The sequence below is a fragment of the Sinocyclocheilus anshuiensis genome, unplaced genomic scaffold, assembly GCF_001515605.1.
Source record: "Sinocyclocheilus anshuiensis isolate Anshui unplaced genomic scaffold, SAMN03320099.WGS_v1.1 scaffold3346, whole genome shotgun sequence".
NCBI lineage: Eukaryota > Metazoa > Chordata > Actinopteri > Cypriniformes > Cyprinidae > Sinocyclocheilus > Sinocyclocheilus anshuiensis.
The window spans coordinates 81974-97790 of record NW_015536739.1 but is presented as its reverse complement, the minus strand read 5'-3'; the positions used below and the strand labels follow the sequence as shown (position 1 = coordinate 97790).

Sequence of the window (15817 nt, the reverse complement as noted above, 5' to 3'; positions counted from 1 at the left end):
AGAGCTGAGTAGATTATTTACAAATTGTAGTTCGTTACTAATTCCAAATTAGGGTACATGACAAAAATTGTAGTTACATCCATTACATTACACATTTTTGGTAATATAATCAGACTACTTTTTGATTAGGCCTAATTTTAGATTACTTTTGACCTAACTCGTTTATCACATTGATTTAAATAGCATAACCTTGTACCATATTGATGTAAAGAAAAAGATATATTCCATTTGTTGTTATTGACAACATAAAGCGCATCAAGGTTTCCCAAACTGGGGTTTGTAAAGGAACTGCAGGGGTTTCGTGAGTTTAATGAATAGCAAATAATTAATTAAATCATAAAAATGTCAAATTAAAATAAATCATTTGAAAATAAATTAATGGATAATTTGTGTAAATAATATGTAATCATGTGATCTATAAAAATTTAACTGTAGTGTGATTCTGATTATTTTCAAATGTAATTTAATCTAATTACAACTACTTAATTTTTGGAATCTGATTATGTAATCCATGATTACATGTAATCAGTTACTACCCAGCTCTGATTACACTGTACAAAATCATCTGAGGGAAATTTCACTCACAATTCAGATGCAATGGTGCCAATTAAATGAAAGGATCCGCTCAAAATACTATAGGTTTGCGATGCAATTTTCAAAGGTTTTTTTTTGTTTCATATAAATGCTGTTTTCTCCTCTTTTTTACTTAAAATGTAGTATTTCTTAACTTTTTGACACTTTTTGCTCCAATTCTCTATCAATAACTCATCGCCGCATACTCGTTGGTTAAAATGTGCAAAAACACTTGAAATCGTCACGAATTGCAATCCAAACAAGTCAAGACCAGGAAGGAGCCATTTACCGGATCATCAAGAACTTCAAGGAGAGAGGTTCGACTGCCCAAGAGTGTCCAGCAAGCGCCAGGACCGTCTTCTCCTGAGGAATCGGCTCTGGAATCGGGTCTCCAGCAGTGCAGAGCTTGCTCAGGAATGGCAGCAGAGAGACTTCTTCCAACGATCCATGAGCAATTTGGTGATGATCAGTGCATTTTCCAGCATGATGGAGCACCGTCACAAAGCAAGAGTGATAAAGAAAGTGGCTCGAAGATCATTACATTGAAATTTTGGATCCGTGGCCAGGAAACTCCCTGGATCTCAATCCCATAGAGAACCTGTGGTCAGTCCTCAAAAGGCGAGTGGACAAGCAGAAGCCCAAAAATTGTGATCAAATCCGAGAACTAATAAGGCAAGAATCCTGCAAACATGTCCGTGCGGGGCCCATGCTGGCTTTTTGCGGGCACAGTAGGCTAGGGCCAGCCCACACCAAACCTAAACAGGCCCAGTGCGGGCTTGCCCAGGCGAGGCCCACAGCTTTGGGCTCACCGCGGGCTCTCTGTGAGCAGCCCACACTAGCGGACTGCCCACATTAATCACATGATGGACCAGTGTGGGCCAGCCCGTTCGGGCCCAGATCAACTTTTGAATCCTTTGGACCCATGCAGGTTTTGTGTAGGCAGCCCTGTAATGCAACTAGGAGAATACAAACAACATTGACTGGCCATTTTTTAGCCACTCAATTGAACTGGAATGGATCAAAAGAGACCTTTTCAGAACATGTTGTTTCATATAGGCCAAGGATCCTCAAATCTGGCTCACAAGATCCACTTTCCTGCAGAGTTTAGTTCTAACCTTAATCAAACACACTTGAGCATGTCTTCAGGATCATTAAAAATCACAGGTGGGTGAGTTTGATCAAAGTTGGAGCTAAACTCTGCAGGAAAGTGGATCTCACGAGCCATATCTGAGGTGTAGCAGACATGAGCCTGTTAATAAGAATTTTGTGGGCAGTGTTCTTCCTTACCTCTAGGGGTGCTAGGGTGTTTTAGGTTTCCTTAAGTCAGTGGTTCTCAAACCTCTCCATGATTAACCCCCAGCAATGCGCATTTTGTATCTCTCCCTATATCTGACACACCCAATTTAGGGCTGTATCCGAAATCACCCCCCTATACCCTCATTCACTATTCCCTACATTAGTCCACTCATACAATTCACTTGAAAGAGTGAATGAAAACGAGTGAGTGAATTCGGACACTGAGTTCACCGGAAGGACTGCCTCTTTTGCATAGCTTGCTTGCTGTTAAATAATCATTTGAAACGGGCAGCTCCAGTAGTAAGATTAAAGGATTTATCTCAAACTCTGTCACATGTCATATAGATTTATTTTGTTGGAAATCTATATAAAAATGTATATGATATGTATGATATATACAGCTACATTGATATAAATCCCTGATTGTCCTCTGTCATTAAACTTACAGCAGAAGCTGTGTTTTTCCATTGTGTGACAGTTTTGTTGTGTGTGTTGTGTAGGATCATGCACTGGGCTCGTCGCATTGAACAGGAGATTGACAGAGTCTTGCAGCACATCAGCGGGGCTCAACAATTGAAAGGGGTAAGACTGTGTGTGTGTGTGTGTGTGTGGCTTTTCCAGTATCTCTGTCAAACGTGTGCTCATTACCGTGGGTCTGGCTTGCATGTCAAACACCCACAAACAATGAAGAACTCAGGCACTCCTGCAGAGTCTGTGCTGGAGAATATAATGATCCTGCCATTCCTCCACTTAGAGGCTACAGCGTCTGAATGCATCCTGAAGCTCTGTGTGTGCGTCTGCTCACATCACTGAGAGAGAACAGATGGTTCGCCCCTCATTCATTTACCCAGAATGCCACAGGGCTGTAGACAGAGCGCTTCACTGCTGCTGATGATCAATACAGGCATGTAACCAGCATGTTTGTAGATGCATTTGTAGCGAATCAGCTCAAAGGGGAAATATGAATAACTAGTTATAATTAATTAGAAATATTTAGATCCGCTGTAAGTATTTACTTGACATCTCAGTGTCAACTGTCTGTCAATTCTAAGAATGTTAATTTCCTGGTTAAGGAAAATAACTTTCTTACTGTACAATACTACTCAGAGCATGTAGCAAAAACCTGCATGATTAGGGACTCCAGTTATGAGCAAACAATGAACAACCTCAAGTTTAATACAAGACTTTATTAACTACATAAACACTTAAACTAGTCTAACATACACATACACACACACACGCATGCAGTTGGCATAGGAAAAAGCGTTAAAGCTTAAGCAGTAAAGAGAAGAGAAATAAAGACATGAAGCTATGGTACAATTTGATATTCAGCAGATCTACAGCCTGAAGGAAACATCAGTTTCTTAGTTCAAACACACCTTTGTAAAAGGTGCAAATGATACTTAATGTATCGATTAATAAGACTAAGTTTGATACTTGCACGTCTCGCCTGTTTGAAAGAGAGTCCTGATGCACTTTGGGGCTCCAGTAGGTTGGCTGAAGTTAGGTGATGAGAAAGGACCATTTTGAGTCAGAGGATCTTGATAAATGGAAAGACTAGGCCGAAGCCTGGTGCAGACTTAAGGGTTGCAGAAGAGTTTCTAGCTCACATCCTTATCTTTTCAGAAACTAACAGGACAGCAGACTGAAAGGCTATACAGGTGCATCTCAATAAATTAGAATGTAGTGGAAAAGTTCATAGTGCTGTATCCAAGCATGTTAACAGAAAATTGAGTGGAAGGAAAAAGTGTGGAAGAAAAAGATGCACAACCAACCGAGAGAACCGCAGCCTTATGAGGATTGTCCAGTGTTAAGTTTCCACAGTCTGTGATGATTTGGAGTGCAATCTGCTGGTGTTGGTCCAAGAGAATCACAATGCTGAAAAAGCATTTTCAGAAACAACGTTTGGATTTGAAATCAAAATAATGGATAAATGTTGTGTTTGTGGTAAACAGCCGCGGATCAGGAGCGGACTGCCAACACGTCCTGTGCGAAAGCAAAATGAGTCCGTGCTGCTTCTGCACCGCATACACATACTGTGTACGCACTGCAGACGGAGTACGTGTCAACTTGGCGCAACAAATCTAGTTCAGCATCTGAGGCAACGCCACAAAGAGCTCTATGACCAATGCATGGCAAATAAAAAAATCCCTGGACACGGGAATTTTTTTTCTTCTGCCATATGTCTATTCTAGAGACATTTTGTTACACCTTTACTTAGTGATTATTTTGCCTTATGTCTGTTCTAGAGACATATTACAGCTTTTTGATAAAGCTCTAATTGGTTTTCTTTTGGAAATATGTTTCAAATTCACACTGAATGCATTTATGACTGTAAAGCATGTCTGTGTGTGTCAAAATCGTGATTAAAATCAAAATAGCAAAATTGATCAAAGAAATTGCGATAGGCTTTTTTTGTCCATATCGCACAGCCCTAATGGAAATGCAGCTATTGTTGACTAAAACCAACCTTAAACTACTGTGGACAACTCACAGAAATCCTGTGAATAAAACTAAACCTAAAAAACTAAATGAAAGTAGCAAATTGAACTTAAAACTGGAAAAACAAAAATTTTAAATTTGTTTTTATTCTGGCTCAGAACCAACATGCAGAATGGAAAATAGTGGCGTGCAAATTGCATTCGGTTCTCATTTTGTGCTGTTATCGCATTTGCGTATTTAAAATTTGAGACCCAAAACAACGCAAAAAGATAAACATTGCTAAATAAATGCTGAGTCTCGCTTCAACCAGCAGGACTAGATTTGATTGTGTAATCTTAGGCTATAATATTGATTGATTGATTGATTTTTTTTCTTCGTAATAACAAGTTCATGGGCGTCATCTTGACTCACTGTCTTGCTTTAAATGCTGTGTCTGAAAGTTGAAGTTGTCAGTGTGTAAGTGAGCATGTGTTTGATGTTGCTGTATTGAGCTGAGCTCTAAACAGCTCTTGTTCTGGACTCAGAGGTTATTTACCGGGGTAATGAGGCTTCAGTCTTCAGTCACGCCGCTGGATTTCAGCAGCTGTTGTCTCACACTGGAGCACAAACACTCATTTACACAAGGTGGAATCCCTGCAAAATGAGTTTATTTTGAGTGCATCACATCTGACAGGAATGTTTCTCAGCGATGAGCATTAATAATGCAAAACACAGACATGCAGCTCAGTCACGGTTTCCCCCAGCTGATGAATCCTCTTGATAGTATATAAATATATTTAGCACCATCAAGAGGATATACAGTACCATTAAAAGTTTGGGGTAAGATATTTTTAAGTAATAATTCTAGTTAGCAAGGATGCATTAAATTGATTGAAAGTGACTGTTATAATGTTACAAAAGATTTCCTTTTTTTTTTTTAAATCAATGCTGTTCTTTTGAACTTTCTATTGATCAAAAAATGCTAAAAAAAATTATAATCAGAAATTTTCTTTAGCAGCAAATCGGCATATTAGAATAATGTCTGAAGGATCATGTGACACTGGAGACTGGAGCAATGATGCTGAAAAATTCAGCTTTGCATCACAGGAATAGATTATAATTTAAAAATATATTCAAATAGAAAACAGCTATTTTAAATTGTAATAATATTTCACGATATTACTGTTTTGAACGGTAGTAGTGTATATATATGATCAAGAGAATGCTATGCTGTTTCAGATCTACGGTGAGAAGAGAAGACAGTTCAGTTTGGTCAGAAATAACCCTCGAGAAATTGTAGAGAAAGTTGCGACTGACATCGAGAGACTGCTGGCCAAGAAACGCAAAGCACTTGAGGTGAGAAAACATACAAAATCACACATGCTCTTGCTTAAAGACTATTTTTAACAGTTCTGGTTCGTATTTTCTGCCAGAAACTTGCGAGTGAAGCGGAGCGTCTTCAGAAAGATCATCGGTGGCAGGATGGAATCAAGGTCAGACGACTTTAACAGCACCACTTTATGTTTTTTACATTCACTTATGTGCATTTCGCAATACTTTTCACTCAGTTTGAAATTTCATTTATCACATTGCTTTTGCATGTGTGAGAGAGTCATCCGAGTCGATTCAGACCAATGACTCCTGTGTTGTTTTAACTGATTCATTAAAATGAACCGCACCGATCGAGCGTTTCATTCTTGAATCGAAAGCTGCGCTTTTTTTTTCATCTGCGATACTTGAGGCTCTTTTTCCTCTGACATTCACATCTATGTTTCTCTGATCCAAATACGAGCTTTACAGACAAACACAATATGTGAGTCATATTTCTGTGAGTCTGTAGCTGGAGGGTCTGTTTAAACCCAATAGATTGTGACGTCTCGTTTTTCTGACTGATTTGACTCATTAGAGCTGTTCAGCTCAACTGGCAGCACGAGTGAATTGTGCTGAACTAAGAGTTTGTCATGTGGAGGACATCTGTATTTGAATCTTCAGGTTCTCGAACTGATCTTAAACAGCAGATTTTTGTATCTCTGTTCTGTGTGTGTTTATTTCAGGAGGAAAATATTGAATATTATAACTCTAAAGCAGAGATGGACTATGTGAGTACATGTCTATCAATTGCCCATGAGAACAACATATAAAAAATCTTGTATTAGTAGACTTTCAATGTAGATTTAATGTAGTGGGCCTGTGAACTATTTTAAGAAAAGCATATGTAATGTAAAGGAAAATGATGCTTTCTTGTTATGTTAATAGGAAATATTCATACATTCATACACCATTTGTTTTTAGAAGCTGGTTGCTTGAACTCCTAAACTACTATTTTGCATGTTCATTTATCACCATATGACAATAATTCGGAATAAAGATCGGACTCAAGCTGAAACAATGGACTCTGATTATATCATGATTCTCATCAGGACGGTGAGGACATTGATTCCCAGATGTCATTGAAACTGGATTTTATGTATGATCCAAACTTCAAAAACCATGTGAACTACTCACACACCGCTGTCCAGATCCCCACAGACATCTACAAAGGCGGTGAGGAACCAGACTGATGCTATTAGATCTCTGTATGAGTCAATGAGAGTTCATGACGTGTCTGTCTGTCTGTAGCTCCGGTGATTCTGAACGAGCTGAACTGGACGCAAGCGTTAGAGCGAGTCTTTATAGAGAACAGCAGAGACGACCCGTCGTTGCTCTGGCAAGCATTTGGAAGCGCCACCGGTGTCACGAGATATTATCCAGGTAACCATCTGATCGACATGTACTGAGGCAGAGCATAGTTTGTTTTGTGTAAATTGTGAAACCAACCAATCGGATTGCAGCCTGAGACCACATATGTCCCAAATAAGTAACATATTTTGTTTTGTAGCTGCTCCCTGGAAAGCGCCGGATAAGATTGACCTTTATGATGTACGACGACGACCCTGGTAATACATTTCCTGTATCTTTTGAGTGTTTAAATCCTTTCTCTTTCAGTGAACCTGTAACTATGTTTGGAGACATCCAATCAGAAGCCAAACTGGCCAGTTAACCTACAGTAAATCAACTTTTTTGTCCATAGTCTACATCTGTAGAAACTGTTGATAGCCTTTGATTGGTCAGTTTAGGTCTGAGGGCGGGGCTTAACGGATCTTAATAATACTTAAAATTGTCGTTGTTTTCCTCAGGTACATTCAAGGAGCATCCTCGCCCAAAGATATGGTCATCCTCGTAGACGTGTGAGTATTTGTGTGTGCTGTTGTGAGCTGCGCATTTGCCTGGTTTTGTTTAAAATTTACATTTTTCCGTTCACAGGAGCGGCAGTGTCAGTGGACTTACTCTCAAACTGATCAAAGCTTCGGTCACAGAGATGCTCGACACACTCTCCGACGATGATTTCGTCAATGTGGCCAGGGTCAGTCAGCTACTTCTGATTGTTGGATTTTTAAAGTAGCTTTCATTTGATAGCCCAATTTGGCAAAAATTATGAGGAAACGATAGCAGACGGAGGACTTGGTTTTCAAGTGAAATGTAAAAGTAAATTAAAAGACCGCTTCTTAAACCAGAGAAGGTGAACATGTTGGTTGTCTTGGCATAAAAAAAAAACTCACTAGCACTGTCACTGAAAGCCAATTTAGTATTACTCTTCTTTGTTTTCGTTTTGAATAGTTTGTTGTCTTTGCTGTTTACCTGACGTTATGCTACGGAGGCTCTTTTATTTATTAATTTATTTATTTATTTAATTCCACAGTGTTTGCTAAACTTTCTGTGATTTATTTGTCAATATATAGGCTAATACAGCATGTGATGTATGCCTCGTCTTATTAGTTTTTATTTATAAATGTTATATTAGTTAGTTTGTCGTTGCACTGTTTTATTGTTGTTGTGCTTTCCATTAACAATAATAATGAATCCATCTTTCAAGTATTCATTTTAGTCTTATAAAGTGTAAAGGTGGAAGCACAACAATTATCTTTTGTTGTAAAACGTGATACCAAGATTACGAATTTGAAAGCGAAAAAGTGAAAGCGTACAAAGCCCCGCCTCCCCGGTGTAATACCGGTTTTGACGCAAGTTGATATACCAGTGTGAAAATCTCCACACCATCACAGAAAAGGTCAGGAAAAGTGCATCGTCCGTTGACAAAACAGACACTTTTGGTAATCGGCTGATAAATTATTATAAAATATTCTCTAAATATTTGCACATATAATGGAATAAAAATGCTATAATTAAGGTCAAATATGTTAGTTACATTATGTATAATCACTTTGTTCATTTATTTGAATTTGTGAACCTGCACATTTACATTTTCTCTCTCTTTCTGTCGTAGTTCAATGAGAAGGCCGAGGCGGTGGTGCCCTGCTTTAAACACCTGGTTCAAGCGAATGTGCGCAATAAGAAGATCTTTAAAGAGGCTGTGCAGCAGATGCAGGCCAAAGGAACCACCGATTACAAATCCGGCTTTCACTTTGCCTTCAACCAGCTGCTCAACGTGAGTCTGAACACAATGTACACATCAAATCAATCAACAAAATTTGTTGCGTAATATGCAGGTTACATTCAGAAACTTACAGTGGAAGGGAAGGAAGGAAAGGAAGTGTGGCCTAGAATGGTGACCCATAGTTGGAATTTGTGCTCTGCATTTACTCATCCAAGTGCACACATACAGCAGTGAGGAGTGAACAAACATCTACAATCCCTGCCGGTGCTGAGACTCAAACCCACAACCTTTTGGTTACAAGTTCTACCCTCTAGCCATTAAGCCATGACTGTGAATGGAGCTAATTTGTAAACATGAAAATACAATAGTATAGCCATAATATAAGTATTATCATGATATTAGTGCAGCAAAACCACTTACTAAGCTTTTCTGTGTAGTTATATCCATTTTTATAAACTTCATTGCCATAACGAATTGCCATAAACTCTAAAACAATTGTAAAATTAATAATTTAATGCCTTTAAAATCTGCATCAGAGTCAGTTTTGACATGGTGTAACTTAACCTTGTAAAACATCCATAACTTAGTAATTTCACACTAAAACCATATAGTACCTGATTCGTAACATGCAAATATGCATAACATCACATGTAAAGCCTAAGGCTGATGATACACGGGGCAACTTTTTAAGCAATGCTGCTGGGCAACTTTGGGAAATATTGCCGTCAATGAGCAACCAGGTGAGACACAGGGCCCACGACTGATCTAAAATATCCAGATAGAAATGTGTTACCCATTCTCAATGGGAAAGTGCCCAAGCAACATTGCTCAAAAAAGTTCAAATAATACACAAGCTGAAACAGAAGAATTAATATAAGTGCTTTCTTAAAGTATAATCATCAATGTTTTGATTTTAAATCCTCCAAAAATTGCCCCATAATTTCCAACGTTACATTTTTTTGAAGACAAAAGGAATGATTACCACAAAAAAATAAAAAATTATTTGATTGGTAATCAACACATTCCCACACGAGGCAGATTGTGCTTCACTTGTATTGAACCTGAAATATTCCTCTAAAATACACCTACATGTAGCAGGAATTTGGACCAATGATATTTCTTTGTGGGCGGAGCTACCAAGCTTGATGCAGTAGAAATATAAACCAGGTCACAAGAAAAACCACAGCTCATTTGATTAAAGAAAAGTCGTGATTTATTTCTTTGCTCTTTTGCTTCAGACGTATTATTCTAATCTTCTCTCGCTCTGTTTCTCGTTCTCAAACAGAAGACGAATGTTCCTCGAGCCAACTGTAATAAAATCATCATGTTATTTACTGACGGAGGGGAGGACCGAGCTCAGGACATCTTTGAGCAGTACAACTGGCCCAATAAGACGGTCTGATACCATTCACATGACACAATATGATTTATATCTTCATTCTCTGTTGAGCGTCTTGTATTTCTGGTGTGCTGTTGTCCTCTGGAAGTGTTTGTTCATTATAATTAGCCCTTTCCTCCAGCGAAACCGCTCGTTTCCTGTCTAATTTGCCGGGGTAATTGTGGGATATGTGATGGTCTCTGCAGGTCCGTGTGTTCACGTTCTCGGTGGGGCAGCACAATTATGATGTCACTCCGCTGCAGTGGATCGCATGTGCTAATAAGGGTGAGACACATGCTCATTCAGAGGAGATGCATTAAAATGAAAAAAATCTGCCTGTAATGTGAAGATATAAGTTGACTTATATGGTGATGCATGTTGAACTGTACAGAAATTACATGTGACATCTCATCGAGCGTCTCTCTGTCTTGGCAGGATACTATTTTGAGATCCGCTCCATCTGTGCTATAAGGATTAACACCCAGGTGAGTTACACACACACACGCACACACACATTAATATTGGCGATATAAAATTGAAGCAGCATTGTCAATATTCACTCGATTTTCAAATTTAATGTAACTATTTACCTGATTGTTTGGTGTCGCGCTGCTCACAAATATAAGGTGCTTCATTTGTATGATTCGAATTTCAGGAGCAAAAACAACAATTGAGCTTGTATGTCTGATTTATTTCTGTGAGTCAATCACAGAAAATATCAATATTAGTTATTAGTATGTATTTTTATATTGATACATATAATTAATTCAATTATAATTTCTATTGAAATTCAATATTCTTCCTTGTATTCATTTAGTAATTAAAAAAAGTGAAAAAAACCTTGGCTGGATTATTTTAACCAAATTTTTTACTGTATTTTTTTTTTTTTGTTATGTGCTATACATTTTTAATTTGTGGTTCCTCTGAATGAAAAAAGCAAACATTAATTCAGAGAAAATATGTAGGCCTAAATATTGAAAAATTCAATATAGAAATTATCAGAAATTATCAATATATATATTAGATTTTTGCCAAACACAAATGGCGTATTAATGAAAGGTAAAATGCTTAAATGAATGTGTGCGGCAGGAATATCTGGACGTGTTGGGCCGCCCCATGGTTCTGGCAGGAAGAAGTGCCAAGCAGGTGCAATGGACCAACGTCTATCAGGACGTGCTGGTGAGAGTCGCTTCACCGCCTGCTGTGTGTGAAACATACGGCCCGCTCTGGTTTCGTCATACTCTGATGACTCATAAAGCATTGTGAGTTTATTGAGTTTGTGTGATGTGGTTCATTTACAGGGTCTGGGGCTGGTGGTGACGGGGACGATGCCGGTGTTCAACCTCACTGTGGACGGAAACTCTCAGGTGATGCTCAGTCACTGATGGATCGGCACTGACTATGAACTCTGTTGTGTTCATATCATTGATGTCAGTGTTTGTGTGTTCAGAATCAGCTGATTTTAGGGGTGATGGGAGTCGATGTTCATCTGGATGAGCTGAAGAGACTCACGCCACAATACAAGGTGAACTTTATCACATTGAAAAACCTGTGATTGTTACATTGAGCTACTTGAACATTTTCATTGTCAGATTTTGTGTGGCATACAGATTTTGTGAGTAAATGTTGTTATAATTTATGCTATTTGTTAAATTTGTTAAAAACATTAATATTTAATTTATTTATTATAAGCAATTTTGTATATGTTTTATATCCTATCATTGATTTATATTATTTATTGTCATAATATTATATTGTCAATAAAGTTATTGACTACTGAAAAACTCATTTTTTAATGCTAGTACTTTATCCCTCCACTAAAGGAAAGAAAGAAAAAAAGAAAGAAAGAGAAAACATTCTCACAGACTCTCTTTTTCTTTCTCTATGTGTAGCTGGGAGCAAACGGATACATCTTCGCCATTGACCCAAATGGATACGTGCTGATGCATCCGAACCTGCAGCCTCGAGTGAGACTCTGATTCTTCATCTGCTCCATCAGAAATCACAGCACAATCACACTTATTTGTGTTTTATATGATTTCTTTGTCATGAAAATAATGCCACACCAGCCCATTTTTGTATTTCATATTATTTTGGGCATGCAATATTACCCAGACATGTTCTAGACAGGTTTTGTGAGATTCAACGTACTCATGATTGTTTGTTTGTCCCAGTGTTATTTTAGTATCATTTATGCACAATTATAGTTTTTAAATTAATATTTTGAATTAGGTTTTATTTTTAAATTTTATGTTTTTTACTTTGAGTTAAAATTTTGTAATGCTGTCAAAATTAGCACGTTAACACAGGCGATTAATTTTTCCAGTAAAAAATATTCAACGCAGTTAACGCAGGGGCGGACGAGGAGCTTTAGTAGAACAACGGTGAATTATGGTCAGATGAGATGTTTTCAGGTCATATGTCAGTATGTCAGTAAAAACGAATTTTCCTGTCCTGTTAGCTGTTATTCTGTGCTCGTAGCGTGTGCTCTTCAATTGCACGCACAAACACGGCAGAGCACACTGTAGCCTGTGTCATTTCATATTAAAGTGCATGATCCACAGATCCACATTACGTTCAGAAGCAGCAGCTCTTAAAGTAATAAGCTAAAGCTATAAACTAAGCCAAATAACCTAATAACCCGGCTGCTGTGATGTCTGTTAATCAAAGAACAAAAGATATATATATATATATATATATATATTTATTTATTTTTATTTATTTATTTTTTTTTCTTTTCCCAGTTTCTGTTAACGGTAATAACCCTGATTTATCCTGATTGCAGGAGGAGGATTTGCCAGAGCCGGTGACGCTGGACTTCCTGGATGCTGAAGTAGAAGACAGCAGCACACAGGAGGTACAATCTTCACTAACCTGAAGTGCTGATTGTCCTCATTGAACTCTTTCTCTGTTGTTCATAACAAATGAATTATTGTTTTCAGTGTGGGTGGCACCGGCACACTCACTTCATGTGTTAAATATGACGTTTGGCTGAATCAGTTTCTATTAAATCAGCAGAAGCTCATGGATAAGTTTTAACATCTGCTTTCTGTCTTTTCTAGATTCGCCGGCAAATGATTGATGGCCGATCAGGAGAGATGATGATCAAAACTCTAATTAAATCAATTGACGAGGCAAGTGTGTGTGCGATTAATGTGGCAGATGAAACTAGGACATGTGTGATATCTGGGACATGACTTTCTATAAATGGCTCAAAATTACTTTTTTATTTTTTTATTTTCCATGTGTACGACCCTGATGTCACTGATTGGCTGTATCCCAATTTGCATAATTGCATTACAGGCTAAATATGTAACACATATACTCCAGTTTTGACATAAAAAAATCTTAATGCTACAAATGAATTTATTTGCGTGTTTGCATGAAAAGTGTGGCATGAAACAGATTTGGAGAAATGTAGCATTACATCACTTGCTCACCATCCATTTCTGTATATTTCCTACTTGCTGAAGGGCACAGGAAGCTAAATATGACACTTATTATGATGGGTTTATGTGAAGATTGTTTTAAGTTCACTTAAATTAGAAGTTGTTATTTTTTAAGGTCTAATAAATGTTTAAATTGACAGCTCTCAATTATACTGTTATGTTGAATGGCTAGAGTCAGTGGTTAAATATTGTGTTTTTGTCATTTTTATTATTTTTAAATTAATAAAACTTAATTTTTTTATTAAATTAAATTTTTTGACATAAAAAAATCTTAATGCTACAAATGAATTTATTTGCGTGTTTGCATGAAAAGTGTGGCATGAAACAGATTTGGAGAAATGTAGCATTACATCACTTGCTCACCAATGGATCCTCTGCAGTGAATGGGTGCCATCAGAATGAGAGTCCAAACAGCTGATAAAAACATCACAATAATCCACAAGTAATACATACGACTCCAGTCCATCAGTTAACATCTTGTGAAGCGAAAAGCTGCATGTTTATTAGAAACAAATCCCAAATCCATCATTAAGATGTTTTTTTTATCTTCAAACCATTATTTCTGGCTAAAATAAAAGTCCCTTATCCATAATATTGTTTTCTCCAATGAAACAATCGAACCGTTTACAAGTAAACAACAGACCAAAACAGATCTAAACAAATATTCTGGTGGATTTTGATGCAAAGGGACAACAGGGGATGGACTTTTTCACTTGAGGAATCGTTATTATGGATTATGGACTTGTATTTTGACAGTTTAAAGTTAAAATGATGGATTTGTTTCTTACAAACATGCAGCTTTTCACTTCACAAGACATTAATTGATTGACTGGAGCCTTTGAATTACTTGTGGATTATTGTGATGTTTTTATCAGCTGTTTGGACTCTGATTTTATTATTAATAGTAGTAGTATCTTTACATTAAGTAATATTTCAGTCACAGTTTCTTCAAGTTAAACCAAACTTTTATTGTGACGGTTTACTGTGAAGACCTTTGAGTTTCTCTTTGTATATGAATGGTAAAATCCTCATGAGGTGACTTTCAGAGCAGTTCTAGAGAAACGAAACCACACGTCTGCGCCATTCATTCATCAGAGACAAACAGAACTTGCAGGATTCATATTTTTGCGGCTTAATATTCACAGACACTAGTCTATGTTGCATTTTGATTTTGCTGTACTAACCCTCGTTTGATGTATCCATTCAAAATTTGCCAAATTCCGTGACATTCCGCGCTATACAGTAAATTCTGTTTTTATGACTAGATTCCGCCTGCGTTTTACGCATCGTGGAAATTGTAGGGCCCTATGTAATGCTACTTTTCTCCAAATCTGTTCCCATGAAGAACATTTTCGAAATCGAGCAAGAATAGTGCAGGGATCTATGCATTTTCTGCTACATCGTAAGAAATGTTCAAATTTTTGCTTGAAAATGTCTGATAATTAAATGTTTTCCTGCAGCGCTACATTGACGAGGTCACGCGTATGTACTCCTGGACGCCCATTAACAACACTGATTACAGGTACGAGTCGATTAAACAGTTCAGATCGTCCAGTTTGACGTTAAAACATGCTAAACTCATGGTTTGTTTTCATGTGCCGCCCCCTGCAGTCTGGGTCTGGTACTTCCTCCATACAGTGAATATTACATCCAGGCTGATCTCAGCGATGTCATGCTGCAGCTGCAGTGTGAGTCTTTCATTTAATACGGATGATGATGTTTTGTGTGAGATTAGTGATGTTGATGTTTCATCCTAAATAATCTCTCCTGCGTTTCTCTCAGATTTACAGTCCCTGCTGCCGAACTCGTTTGAGTCGGCTGGTCACGTGTTTCTAGCTCCCAGGTACACACATACATTTATCCATTATGATATTTCCTCTGGTAAATGTTTGAGATATTGTGTGTTTTGTGTAAATGTGTGGTCGTTCAATCTCTTTATTTCTCTCTGTAATATATATAGAGAATACTGCAAGCGTCTGCAGATGGCTGAGAATAACACACAGTTCCTGGCGGACTTCCTGTCTCTGATGGTGGAGATCTCACCTGAATCTGAAGACTGTGAGTAACGTTCACCTCTAGACCACACCAGCGTTGAATATTACATGTTGCAGCGATAATCATTCAGTTTTAAGCAATAGTTATTCAATATTATAGCAGCAATTTTGTGGTTCTGATGAAATATTACAGCATTTATTATGAAATCTTACAGCTCTATTTAAATATTAAAATATTGATTAATAATTATTTCAGCATGCATTACTAAAGCAT

The 15817-nt window shown here is 37.6% G+C and overlaps 1 protein-coding gene across 1 annotated transcript in view; it reads left to right on the top strand.

Moving 5' to 3' along the window:
• LOC107655410 (voltage-dependent calcium channel subunit alpha-2/delta-2-like) overlaps window positions 1–15817 on the top strand; it is a 29705-nt gene that overhangs the window by 4510 nt on the left and 9378 nt on the right. Inside the window, exons 2-24 of the mRNA XM_016442899.1 lie at window positions 2370–2451; window positions 5530–5646; window positions 5724–5783; window positions 6345–6389; window positions 6711–6834; window positions 6910–7041; window positions 7169–7226; window positions 7467–7517; window positions 7594–7693; window positions 8612–8773; window positions 10008–10118; window positions 10307–10385; window positions 10536–10585; window positions 11190–11279; window positions 11402–11467; window positions 11551–11625; window positions 11993–12067; window positions 12886–12957; window positions 13163–13234; window positions 15010–15071; window positions 15161–15237; window positions 15332–15392; window positions 15510–15607. Of these exons, the coding sequence (XP_016298385.1) occupies window positions 2370–2451; window positions 5530–5646; window positions 5724–5783; window positions 6345–6389; window positions 6711–6834; window positions 6910–7041; window positions 7169–7226; window positions 7467–7517; window positions 7594–7693; window positions 8612–8773; window positions 10008–10118; window positions 10307–10385; window positions 10536–10585; window positions 11190–11279; window positions 11402–11467; window positions 11551–11625; window positions 11993–12067; window positions 12886–12957; window positions 13163–13234; window positions 15010–15071; window positions 15161–15237; window positions 15332–15392; window positions 15510–15607 (1919 nt within the window). The remainder of the gene's footprint in view (window positions 1–2369; window positions 2452–5529; window positions 5647–5723; window positions 5784–6344; window positions 6390–6710; window positions 6835–6909; window positions 7042–7168; window positions 7227–7466; window positions 7518–7593; window positions 7694–8611; window positions 8774–10007; window positions 10119–10306; window positions 10386–10535; window positions 10586–11189; window positions 11280–11401; window positions 11468–11550; window positions 11626–11992; window positions 12068–12885; window positions 12958–13162; window positions 13235–15009; window positions 15072–15160; window positions 15238–15331; window positions 15393–15509; window positions 15608–15817) is intronic.